The 14097-nt window shown below is 38.5% G+C and overlaps 1 protein-coding gene across 7 annotated transcripts in view; it reads right to left on the reverse strand.

The window, feature by feature from the left end:
• Positions 1-14097, reverse strand: part of CEP95 (centrosomal protein 95) — a 45802-nt gene that overhangs the window by 21063 nt on the left and 10642 nt on the right. For 6 of the 7 annotated variants that reach the window (XM_026512457.4, XM_044389125.3, XM_044389124.3 and 3 more), the window contains 4 exons: positions 13672-13777; positions 12170-12285; positions 7006-7125; positions 6091-6284 (listed from right to left, as the gene is read on the reverse strand). In XM_026512457.4, the coding sequence (XP_026368242.2) occupies positions 6091-6284; positions 7006-7125; positions 12170-12285; positions 13672-13777 (536 nt within the window). The remainder of the gene's footprint in view (positions 1-6090; positions 6285-7005; positions 7126-12169; positions 12286-13671; positions 13778-14097) is intronic. The other variant, XM_026512459.4, reaches the window with a different exon arrangement.

The following is a 14097-nucleotide window of genomic DNA, read 5'->3' on the forward strand; positions in this document are numbered from 1 at the left end:
GGCTCGCGGACGGCACCCGCAAAACAGCAGACTGAGACCGTGAGCCGGGTGCGCGCGCCACCAGGCATCTCGCGGAACCCCGGAATCCCGGTGCGCTTACTGGATCCAGACTGAGACCGGGAGATCCGGGAGCGCGCGCGGGGCGGCTGGCGGCTGGCGGCGTTAGAAACACAAAGGACAGAGACGCGCCGGCCCTGGAAGTGAGGGCTGGGACACCGGGTGTGGGGCGCACATCCCGGGACGATGCAGGGTTGAGCAGCACCACAGGAACAGAGTTAAAGTGACCAGAACATTAGTAGAGAACGGGCCGCAATCCCTCTGTTCTGTGACAGAGGCTGAAATTCGGCCACTGCTGCTCTGACTCTCAGAAGAGGCACAGCAAACCGCCAGGGAAAGCCGCCAGAGAACAAAAGCCTGGAAATACCGGCTCAGGGAGTGCCCATCCCCATCCCCCCTCGCAGGGGACGCCGAGACTCTACCCAAACAGGGTGGCCTGAGTATCGGCGCGGCAGGCAACTCCCCCAGAACACAGAAGGCAGGCTGAAAAATCAAGAAGCCCACAACCGGGGCACCTGGGTGGCGCAGTCATTGAGCGCCTGCCTTTGGCTTAGGGCGTGATCCCGGCGTTCCGGAAAGGAGTCCCTCATCGGGCTCCTCCGCTGGGAGCCTGCTTCTTCCTCTCCCACTCCCCTGCTTCTATTCCCTCTCTCGCTGGTTGGCTGCCACATAAATAAATAAATAAATAAAATCTTTAAAGAAGAAGCCCACATCCCTAAGATCCCTATAAAACAAGGGGCACGGCCTGGGACCCAGTCAATAATTTGGGCTCTGGACAACCCCGCAACCTCTCCTCATCAGAATGACAAGAAGGAGAAGCCCCCCCCAGCAAAGAAAAGACAGTGAGTCTGTGGCCTCTGCCACAGAAATAATGGATATGGATGTAACCAAAGTATCAGAAATGGAATTCAGAGTAACGATGGTCAAAATGATGAGTAGAATTGAAAAAACTATTAACGAAAAGGTTACTGAGAATATAGAATCCGTAAGGACAGAAATGAGAGCAAATCTGACAGAAATTAAAAATTCTGTGAGCCAAATGCAGGCAAAACTAGAGGCTCTGACGGCCAGGGTCACCAAAGCAGAGGAAACGGTTAGTGAATTGGAGGATGGGTTAATAGAGGAAAAAATGAAAATAGAAGATGGTCTTAAAAAAATCCACGCCCACGAATGTAGGTTACGGGAGATTACTGACTCAATGAAACGATCCAATGTTAGAATCATCGGCATCCCCGAGGGGGTGGAGAAAAACAGAGGTCTAGAAGAGATATTTGAACAAATTGTAGCTGAAAACTTCCCTAATCTAGCGAGGGAAACAAACATTCGTGTCCAAGAGGCAGAGAGGACCCCTCCCAAGCTCAACCACGACAAACCTACGCCACGTCACGTCATAGTGCATTCGCAAATATTAGATCCAAGGATACAGTATTGAAAGCGGCCAGGGCAAAGAAATTTCTCACATACCAAGGCAAAGGCATCAGAATTACGTCAGACCTGTCTACACAGACCTGGAATGAGAGAAAGGGTTGGGGGAGCATCTTTAAAGCTCTTTCAGAGAAAAACATGCAGCCAAGGATCCTTTATCCAGCAAGGCTGTCATTCAGAATTGATGGAGAAATAAAGACATTTCAGAATCGCCAGTCACTAACCAAGTTCGTAACCACGAAACCAGCCCTACAGGAGATATTACGGGGGGTTCTATAAAAGTAAAAAGGCCCCAAGAGTGATACAGAACAGAAAGTCACAGCCAATACAAAGACTTTACTGGCAACATGGCATCATTAAAATCATATCTCTCAGTACTCAGTCTTAATGTGAATGGCTTAAATGCTCCCATAAACGCCACAGGGTTGCAGATTGGATAAAAAGAAATGACCCATCCATTTGCTGTCTACAAGAGACTCATTTCGAACCCAAAGATGCATTCAGACTGAGAGTAAGGGGATGGAGTACCATCTTTCACGCAAATGGACCTCAAAAGAAAGCTGGGGTAGCAATTCTCATATCAGATAAATTGGATTTTAAACTACAGACTATAGTTAGAGACGCAGAAGGGCACTATATTATTCTTAAGGGAAGTATTCAACAAGTGGATATGACAATTATAAATATATATGCCCCCAACAGGGGAGCAGCAAGATACACAAGCCAACTCTTAACCAGAATAAAGAGACATATAAATAAAAATACATTAATAGTAGGGGAACTCAACACTCCACTATCAGAAATAGACAGAACACCCTGGCAAAAACTAAGCAAAGAATCAAAGGCTTTGAATGCCATACTCGACGAGTTGGACCTCATAGATATATATAGAACACTACACCCCAGAACCAAAGAATACTCACTCTATTCTAATGCCCATGGAACATTCTCAAGAATAGACCATGTTCTGGGACACAAAACAGGTCTCAACTGATACCAAAAGATTGAAATTATCCCCTGCATATTCTCAGACCACAACGCTCTGAAATTGGAACTCAACCACAAGGAAAAATTTGGAAGAAACTCAAACACTTGGAGACTAAGAACCATCCTGCTCAGGAATGACTCGATAAACCAGGAAATCAAAAATCAAATTAAACAATTTATGGAGACCAATGAGAATGAAAATACAACAGTCCAAAACCTATGGGATATTGCAAAGGCAGTCCTAAGGGGGAAATACATAGCCATCCAAGCCTCACTCAAAAGAATAGAAAAATCTAAAACGCAGTTTTTATGTTCTCACCTCAAGAAGCTGGAACAGCAACAGAGGGACAGGCCTCATCCACGCACGAGGAAGCAGTTGACCAAAATTACAGCTGAAATCAATCAAGCAGAAACCAGAAGTACAGTAGAGCAGATCAACAGGACTAGAAGCTGGTTCTTTGAGAGAATCAATAAAATTGACAGACCACTGGCAACACTTATCCAAAAGAAAAGAGAAAGGACCCAGATTATTAAAATTATGAATGAAAAAGGAGAGGTCACGACGAACACCATTGAAATTGGAAGTATTATTAGAAATTTTTATCAACAGCTATATGCCAATAAACTAAGCAATCTGGAAGAGATGGAATCCTTCCTGGAAACCTATAAACTACCAAGATTGAAACAGGAAGAAATTGATTTCTTAAACAGGCCAATTAATTATGAAGAAATTAAGTCAGTGATAAACAACCTTCCAAATAACAAAACTCCAGGCCCGGACAGTTTTCCTGGGGAATTCTACCAAACATTCAAAGAAGAAATAATACCTATTCTCCTAAAGCTATTTCAAAAAATAGAAACAGAAGGAAAGCTACCAAACTCATTCTATGAGGCCAATATTACCTTGATCCCCAAACCAGGCAAAGACCCCCTCAAAAAGGAGAATTACAGACCGATCTCCCTAATGAATATGGATGCCAAAATCCTCAACAAGATACTTGCTAATAGAATCCAACAGTACATTAAAAGGATTATCCATCACGATCAAGTGGGATTCATACCTGGGATGCAAGCGTGGTTCAATATTCGCAAATCAATCAGTGTGATACATCATATCAACAAGAAAAGACTCAGGAACCATATGATCCTCTCAATCGATGCCGAAAAAGCATCTGACAAAATACAGCATCCTTTCCTGATTAAAACCCTTCAGAGTGTAGGAATAGAAGGTACATTTCTCAATCTCATAAAAGCCATCTATGAAAAGCCTACTGCAAATATTATTCTCAATGGGGAAAAGCTGGAAGCCTTTCCCTTAAGATCAGGAACTCGACAAGAATGCCCACTCTCGCCACTATTATTCAACATAGTACTAGAAGTCCTTGCAACAGCAATCAGACGACAAAAAGGGATCAAAGGTATTCAAATCGGCAAAGAAGAAGTCAAAATGTCTCTCTTCACAGATGACATGATACTCTATATGGAAAACCCAAAAGAAACCACTCCCAAACTATTAGAAGTTATAGAGCAATTCAGTAACGTGACGGGATACAAAATCAATGCTCAGAAATCAGTTGCATTTCTATACACGAATAATGAGACCGAATAATGAGACCGAATAATGAGACCGAAGAAAGAGAAATTAGGGAATCCATCCCATTTACAATAGCACCAAAAACCATACGTTACCTTGGAATTAACCAGAGACGTAAAGGACCTATATTCTAGAAACAATAAATCACTCTTGAAAGACAATGAGGAAGACATAAAAAGATGGAAAGATATTCCATGCTCATGGATTGGAAGAATTAACATAGTTAAAATGTCCATGCTACCCAGAGCAATCTACACTTTCAATGCTATCCCGATCAAAATACCGAGGACATTTTTCAAAGAACTGGAACAAACAGTCCTTAAATTTGTATGGAAACAGAAAAGGCCCCGAATCTCCAAGAACTGTTGAAAAGGAAAAACAAAGCTGGGGGCATCACAATGCCGGATTTCGAGCTATACTACAAAGCTGTGATCACAAAGACAGCATGGTACTGGCACAAAAACAGACACATAGACCAGTGGAACAGAATAGAGAGCCCAGAAATGGACCCTCGGCTCTTTGGGCAACTAATATTTGATAAAGCAGGAAAAAACATCCGGTGGGAAAAAGTCTCTTCAATAAATGGTGCTGGGAAAATTGGACAGCTACATGCAAAAGAATGAAACTTGACCACTCTCTCACACCATACACAAAAATAAACCCCAAATGGATGAAAGACCTCAATGTGAGACAAGAATCCATCAAAATTCTAGAGGAGAACATAGGCAGCAACCTCTACGACATCCGCCAAAGCAACCTTTTTCATGACACATCCCCAAAGGCAAGAGAAACAAAAGATAAAATGAATTTATGGGACTTCATCAAGATTAAAAGTTTCTGCACAGCCAAGGAAACAGTCAGAAAAACTAAGAGGCAGCCCACGGAATGGGAGAATATATTTGCAAATGACACTACAGATAAAGGACTGGTATCCAAGATCTACAAAGAACTTCTCAAACTCAATACATGAGAAACAAATAAACAAATCAAAAAATGGGCAGAAGATATGAACAGACACTTTTCCAATGAAGACATACAAATGGCTAACAGACACATGAAAAAATGTTCAAAATCATTAGCCATCAAGGAAATTCAAATCAAAATCACACTGAGATACCACCTTACGCCAGTTAGAATGGCAAAAATAGACAAGGCAAGAGACAACAATTGTTGGAGAGGATGTGGAGAAAGGGGATCCCTCCTACATTGTTGGTGGGAATGCAAGTTGGTACAGCCACTCTGGAAAACAGTGTGGAGGTCCCTTAAAAAGTTAAAAATTGAGCTACCCTATGATCCAGCCATTGCACTACTGGGTGTTTACCCCAAAGATACAGACGTAGTGAAGAGAAGGGCCATATGCACCCCAATGTTCATAGCAGCAATGTCCACAATAGCTAAATCGTGGAAGGAGCCGAGATGCCCTTCAACAGATGACTGGATTAAGAAGTTGTGGTCCATATATACAATGGAATATTACTTAGCTACCAGAAAGAACGAGTTCTCAACATTTGCTACAACATGGACGGCACTGGAGGAGATAATGCTAAGTGAAATAAGTCAAGCAGAGAAAGACAACTATCATATGATTTCTCTCATCTATGGAACATAAGAACTAGGATGATCGGTAGGGGAAGAAAGGGATAAAGAAAGGGGGGGTAATCAGAAGGGGGAATGAAACATGAGAGACTATGGACTATGAGAAACAAACTGAGGGCGTCAGAGGGGAGGGGGGTGGGGGAATGGGATAGGCCGGTGATGGGTAGTAAGGAGGGCACGTATTGCATGGTGCACTGGGTGTTATACACAACTAATGAATCATCGAGCCTTACATCGGAAACCGGGGATGTACTGTATGGTGACTAACATAATAAAAAATTAAAAAAAAAAAAAAAAAGAACATGTAGGTATATGCAGAGGTAAAATTTCAGAAGTACCGTGCTCTAATTAGTGGCATATCCTTGACTACTATTCTATCAAAGATCGATCTATAGACTCTTATCTAATTAAAAGCAAGCTTTTCCACTTACCACAGAAAATGCTGTGCCCCCTCCAGCAGAATTCAAGGCAGGGGAGATATGACTTGAACGCAAGTATTCTTTTCCTATGGGACAGGGTGCTCGAGGCTCTGAAGGGTGGTAGGGTGGATGTAAAGGAATAGCTGATTGAATAGGCTCCCCTAGCTTCCTAGCACTTGGAATCACATCCACAGAAGGAACTTCCACTAGTTGGCAAAAATAAAGTGGACATTAAGATGAAACTCTAAGAAATACATCATTTAATAAATACATGTACCTATAGATCACAAAGTATTAATAAATACATGTACCTATAGATCACAAAGTATCTATACTTTTACATTTAATTCTTTTACATTACATTACATAAATCATACATTTAATAAATACATGTACCTATAGATCACAAAGTATTAATAAATACATGTACCTATAGATCACAAAGTATCTATACTTTTTAGTATAGATACTAAAAACCTAAATGACTTGAAGAATAGCTACATAATTATGGTTCATCCACAGGTTCTAAAACTCATTAGCCATTAACAATGATTTTATGTAATACTAGGTAAAATCCCAGAGAGAACAGTAAGAAATGAGAATATTTTTCAAATTACTATATTTTATCATTCCCTAATAATCTGAAGACCACCAACTGATATACTAATGTATTAGAGACTCGTATTTTCCTAAATTCTTCAAGAGAAAAAGTTAGATAATAGATGTGGATGTAAAACATGTGACCAAAAACCATTTTAGGAAATCAGAGCTCATAATTAATAGCAAACATTTACAAATATGATCATGTAAAACCAAAAAGAATCATAAAAAGTACAGAGCAACAAAAGTAAAAAGGCCAATAGCAACAGAAATTGTCCCAGGAACTACCTGCTGTCTCTAACTCACTAACAACATATTACTACTCACTGTTTTCAACAAAGGATGTCCTGTTCTTGGACAAAAAACTAGATAAGGGAGGGTGTAGCGCTTCTTCATGTGATACGGTTGAGGCTTTTTTGGACTGCATTTCATTAGGGCCTTCTGCACCTAGAAAAGAAAATACTAGAGGTAGAATTTTTTTTGTTGCTGAATATTATACTAAAAACCAAGAATTTTGTACCCAGAGGATAAAAATCTCAGGAATGACATAATCATTGACCTGCATTGGTCTGACTGCTCAAACTACCCATTACTTTTAATAACTACCAGACAGGAAGATCTGGAACCACTAATACAAATTAAAAGTAAAGATTTACATCATATTACTTTTCTTTAGAAAAACAAGTGCCACAAAAATAGACACAAAGATCAAAAGAATAGAATAGAGAGCCCAGAAATAAGCCCATGCTTACGTGGTCACTTAATCTACAATAAAGGAGGTAAGAATATACGATAGGAAAAAAATAGTCTCTTCAATAAATGATGTAGGAAAGTGGACAGCTACATGCAAAAGAATCAACACACCATACACAAAAATTAACTCAAAATGGATTAAACAACTAAATGTGAGACATGAAACCATAAGACGTCTAGAAGAAAACACAGGCAAGTAATCTCTCTGACATCAGCCTTAGCAACTTTTTTTTTTCTTTTTTTAAAGATTTTATTTATTTATTCGACAGAGATAGAGACAGCCAGTGAGAGAGGGAACACAAGCAGGGGGAGTGGGAGAGGAAGAAGCAGGCTCATAGTGGAAGAGCCTGATGTGGGGCTCCATCCCACAACGCCGGGATCACGCCCTGAGCTGAAGGCAGACGTTTAACCGCTGTGCCACCCAGGCGCCCCTTAGCAACATTTTTCTGATATGTCTCCTTAGGCAAGGGAAACAAAAGCAAAAATAAACTATTGGGACTATACCAAAATAAAAAGCTGCTGCACAGCAAAGAAAACCATCAACAAAGTGAAAAGGCAAACCACTGAGCAGAAGACATCTGCAAATGATATGTCTGATAAAGGATTAATAATCAAAATATATAAAAAAAATATAACTAAACACCAGAAAAGTCCAGATTAAAAAAAGGGGACAGGACCTGAATAGACATTTCCCCAAAGAAAACACACAGATGATCAATAGACACAAGAAAAGGTACTCAACATCACTAATCATCATGGGAAATGCAAATCAAAATTGCAATGATATCACTTTATAACTGTCAGAATGGCTAGACTCAAAAAGACAAGAAATAACAAGCATTGACAAAGATGTGAAGAGAAAGGAACTCTTGTGCACTGTTGGTGGAAATGGAAATTGGTATAGCCACTATGGAAAACAGTATGAAGGTTCCTCAAAAAAGTAAAAATAGAAATTCCACTACTGTGTATTTACCCAAAGAAAAAAAACGCTAATTTGAAAAGATATGCATCCCTCTTTATTGCAGTACTTACAATAGCCAAGATATGAAAACAACCCAAGTGTCTGTCTGTTGATAAATGAAGGGATAAAGATGTGGTGTATACACATAACACACACACACACACACACACACACACACATATTACTTAGTCATAAAAAAGAATGAGACCTTCCCATCTACAACATGGATAGACTTGAGAGTATTATGCTAAGCAAAGTAAGTCAGAGAAAGACAAACACAATTTCACTTACATATGGAATCTAAAAAACAAAGCAAATGAAGAAAAAAAAGAAGAAACAGATCCACAAATACAGAGAACTGTATTGTTGGTTTCTATACAGGAGGAAGTAGGGAGAATGGGTAAAATGGGCAAAGTGGAGTGAGAGGTACATAGGCTTCCAGTTATGGAATGAGTAAATCACAGGGATGAAAGGTACAGAAGGAATACAGTCAACTGTAATATAACAATGTATGATGACAGATGGTAGCTATACTTGTGGTGAGAATAGCATAACATATAGAGTTGCCAAATTACTATGTTGTACACCTGAAACTAATGTAATATTGTGTCAATTATAACTTTCATTTAAAAAGTTACTAATATGTATTATATGATTACATTTTAAAAGATCATATGAGATACACATTTGCGTATCTGTAAGGAAAGAAATCAAAATGTTAACAGTGGTTTTCTCCAGGTCAGAGGTTGGCAAACCATGGCCCAAGGTCCAAATCTGACTCAGCAACTGTTTTTGTAAATAAAGTTGTGTTGTTTTAAGACTTTAAGTAATCTCTACATCCCACCTGAGGCTTGAACTCACAACTCCAAGATCAAGGGTCGCACTCTCTACTGACTGAGCCAGTCAGGCACCACCGTAAATAGTTTTATTGGAACACACTCATATACAAATAGGTGCCAGAACTGTAGGAACGCTGTTATGGGGGTATATCTCTAAGCTAGGAATCTTGGCTGATACTATAATAAAAAAAATTTATCAAATTGTCTTGTCTAATTTTTGAATGCTTAATATTTTGAATCGGCTTTATAATATTATATATAGAGCTGTATTAAAATATTTCTGAATATCCACTTTGCTCCCATAGAAATCTACAGTACACAAACAAAATGGATTTATGACTCCCCCTCTCCAGATGACTCTTTATGCCTTCTTCAATTTAATGAAAGACTTCGCCATAAACTTATTCCTCTCTTTGAAAGTATGAAAATGCACACAGAAAACTCATTTGTCACCAAATGGTCAAATGACATAATCAGTACAAACAGAAAAATTCACCTTGCACAGATCCCAAACTCCATGCAATTTATTCTAAGACATCCTGTATTTTAAAATTTTTGACACTCATTTTGTTTTTTAAAAACCAGCGAACACATTGTTTTGTGCTTTTCTTTTCCACAATCCAGTGCAATATGGCCATTTTCACACCAACATATTTAAAATATGTGAATCTCCCTCCGTAACTTCCTATTTACATGAAGAGCATCTGAGAGCTAATGTTCAAAATTCATTAACATGGTCCACAATTTCTCTACTACCCAAACTGAATTTGTCATCAGCCTGACCCCAGGCTAATTCACTTTTACCTGGGTCCATTTTTTCAACTCATATGCTTTTTATTTTTGATGAAATTTCTCCTAAAAATCTCACGCTTAGTTACCATCTGGAACTTTTGTCAGACCGAAAGTGACACTCAAGTCTCTCCCCATAATTTTTAGATTGTTTTAAGGACATACTGTTTTATTACTGCAAAGATTCTGAACTTGTCTACTGTAAGCATTAATAAAATTCAATTATATAAGTACCTATATGATAAATGTATATAATATTTCATCAAAAAAAGGGGGCGGCTCTAGGTAGCAAAAAATGGGTGAAGATGGTCAAAAGGTACAAATTTCCAGTTAAATAAGTCATGAGAATATAATATACAAAGAGGATAATAGATCTTAAAAGTTGTCATCACAAGAAAAAAAAATTTCAACTACCTGTGGTAACAAATGTTAACTAGACCTTTGTGATGATCATGTCATAATATAATAAAATCATTAGGTTGTACATCTGAAACTAACATAGTTACAAGTCAATTATATCTCAATTTAAAAAAAGGATTCATAACCCAGGAACTGAAGTCTAAATTAGATGAAGGTAAATATATGACAACAGTTATCTGATGCCTTAAATCCAAATATAAGAGGAAGTTACCATAGCCCTTTATGACATCAAACCCAAACACCTTACCCTAGCTTTTCTTTCAACCTTTTCTCTTTTGCCTTAATTGTATTATAATCTGAACAGTTAAAATCTGAAAACAATCCACTTTTTACAGATACAACCTTTCTATGTGGCCGTTGCTATCACAGAACACATTTCTAAAATCACCATCCCTTCCACCTTTTGTCAATCCATCTGACTCTCTTCTTTCTAGAAACATTATTACCTACACTTGACTCTGGCCACTCCATTACTTTGCTCCTCCCAGTAGCAGTACATGTCTTTGGTATACTTTCTAATCTTCCAGACTTAGGTTCTTTGAACATTAATTCCTTGGAATCCAGTGCCTATTCTTTGGAATAAAAGTATTAATAATGCATTGCAGAGATGGTTTGTCGAATTCTCTGATTTAACATATTAAGAAACTGAGGCTCAGGAAAAATAAGGGCCTTGTCCAAAGTCACACAAGCCAACAGCAGAGTCTGGATAAAAATTTGGCCACCTGATTCCTCTCTAGCATTCCTGTTCTTCCATTAAAAAAACCCCACAACTTATTGTGGGCCTGGTGTTTTGCAAAGTTTTGGAATACTAAGATGAATACGAATAATTTTACTATATATTTCACTTATTTGTCTTATTTATTGGCTGCCTCCACAAGTAGAATGTAAGCTCCACAAGGGAACAGATTTGTGTCTATTTTATTTACCACTGTAACACCACTGCCTGGCACATGGAAGGCACTAAATATTTGCTGAATGAATATAATGTGGCTACTGTCCCGGAAACTCAGTTTACCTAATAGACATACTCAAAGTGAACTACGCAATGTGTGAATGCTATTACCCAAAGAAGGATACAGGGCCACACTGTAGAAATAGAGACTTAGAACCTGAAGCACATGGGGGAGGCTAGGCTTTGTAGGGTGAATCTGCCAAGAATAGAAAGGAAGGAAGAGCGCCCCAGCAGAAGAAACAATATGATGCCAGAAAAGAGCATATCAACCAAGGTAGGCAGGACAGGGAACGGAATGCTGGAGGACAGCAAGGTGTGAGGCTCAAAAGGGGTCTGAAAGATATTCAGGCTTACTATGTATAAGCAGCAGACTGTTAGAAATGTGGCCTGACGCCTGCCAGAAAAATTACCACTGTCTATACAGGTTGGTTGAAACCATGAAAAGAGTGAGTCACCCCGTTTAGGAAACTACACTTAGGGGGGGTAATCTGAATGTGAGTAGACCATTAAGTTGCATCCAGAATTCTCTTCCCAGAGTATCAGGTCCCACATATTACATGACAAACTTGCATCACCTATTTGCCCATGTGCCTGTGACTCCTACTTGACTGATTTCAGGTAACTGTTCTTATTTAGAATAATGGTGGTATACTCCTGGAAATGCAATTCTAATATTGAGTTACAGCTCTATTCTTCTCAACTATAAACATTCCTAAGTATAACTATTTATATTTTCATAGTTATATCTTGAATAACAACTAATATCTAACAACTTACCATTACTTCTTAGAGAAAAGGTATGTGCCGTGTCTCCCAGTCTAATTATTTCACCGGTGGATTCTGTTTCATCTCCATCCCAAGATGGGCCCAAAGCCTCAGATGACAAGGAGCACCTGAAAGAGTTCTCTTACTTACTTGGGGCCTGGCCTAACCACAGAGGGCTCCTCCTGAGAAGGACCCTGAGAGTTCCTTCAAACAGCCTGCCTATGGGTATTGAGACTGCTCACTGTTATGTCCAGAAAAAAGGCAAGACACTCCTCCTACTGCTTATCACTTCTTGCTGCTTGTCTGTTTTGTTTTGACTGATATATGTATGGTGGAAATAATTGTATTGAAAGTGTCAAGGATTAAATGCATAGGGGAATCCACACAGAACACAATTAACACTGGATACTCTAGGGGTGTGGGAGTGGAGTCTGGGTAGGGTATTAATTTTGCACTAAATATTCATGTGCTATTTCACTTTGGCACTTTTTAAAAAAATCTAGTTAATAAAAAATAAAGTCAGGAAATTCATCTCATGGGAGTCTCCTTTAAGATGTGTTTTCCACAATGTACTATACGTAGGAAAGCAATGACTGTGATTTTCAAATCATGACAAACTCTATAAAAAAATAGAAAATAAGATATTTAAAACAAAGTTGTAGCATCATATTCAACCTCTAGTTAGAGCTACCATCAAATCTGTAATGACATTATATTTTGTCTATAAAAGTCACAGAAATTTTAATACTTTGATATTTGTTAACAATACTGGTTCACAAGGGTGCAGTAACCCAGCAATTTTATATTGCCAGTGAGTGTATAAACCGTCACCGCCTTTTTGGAAAGCGACTGCTTTTAATAGCCTCCTAACATTCGTTCTCATTGGATGTAGCTTAAAGAATAAAAGCATGTATCACATTTTTAAAAACTGTAAAAAACACAAGAACAGCCACCTCCACTTTAGAGGAGTGGTTTAGCCAATTATGAAGCACACATAGGAATGGTCTTATATGGTGATTAAAAATTATTACAAAGATCTTAATAACTTGAAGACCACTGATGTGTAAAATTTTAAAATGCAAAAAACAAAATTATATAAACGATAGGGCTAAATCCAAAAAACCCCCAAAACAGTAACAAAGACTAAAGTATAACAAAACATCAACAAGTACTTATTCCATTCTGAATGGTAGAGTTCACCTTTTTTTTCTGCTTGTTTTTTATTTTCTGTACTTTCCAAGTTTTCTATAAGGAACAAACTATTTTGATAACCTAGAGAAAAATTTAAAAATAAGTAAGTGCTTAATACTGAGAATTAAGTACTACATATAGCTTATGGTTCTTAAAACTCCCTCAGGAAGGTTTAAAATATGAGAAGGTAGTAAAATTTTCACACTAGTTTTTTCTGTTTTGTTTTTTGCCACCATTCTGGTTATACTGTGTGCCATTTCAATTCCTAGTAGAAGGAAAAAGCATAACTTGCTATGATTAAATTCACAGACATTGAGTGCTACCTCTCAAAAGAAACCCTTTTCCATGATGACTTGGATTCCTTAGTACTTTCTGGCTCTTCCAAAGGTTCTCCTTGATGGGATTCTTTAAAACTCTGTCCAGTTTCACCTGTTTAGAATAGATAAAAACAATACCCCAAACCCCCAAATTAATAATGCTATTTTTAAACAGGGGTAGGTAGAGATAAGAAGAGTAAGGCACCCTCATCCTCTCCTGGTAAACTGGGCTCGTGTGAACATGAAATTATAAAGAATCAAATCATCACCTGTGATGAGTATGTTACTTGGGTAACAAAGAAACAACAAAAGCGTTGCTTTAAAAGCAGGGTCTGCAGTTGTATTAGCAACGTTTTATTTTTTAAGCTAGGTGGTAGGTTCATTTTCTATTGTTTATAACCTTCCTATCTGTAAGGGATGTTTGAGGTAAGA

The sequence above is a fragment of the Ursus arctos genome, unplaced genomic scaffold, assembly GCF_023065955.2.
Source record: "Ursus arctos isolate Adak ecotype North America unplaced genomic scaffold, UrsArc2.0 scaffold_24, whole genome shotgun sequence".
Lineage (NCBI taxonomy): Eukaryota > Metazoa > Chordata > Mammalia > Carnivora > Ursidae > Ursus > Ursus arctos.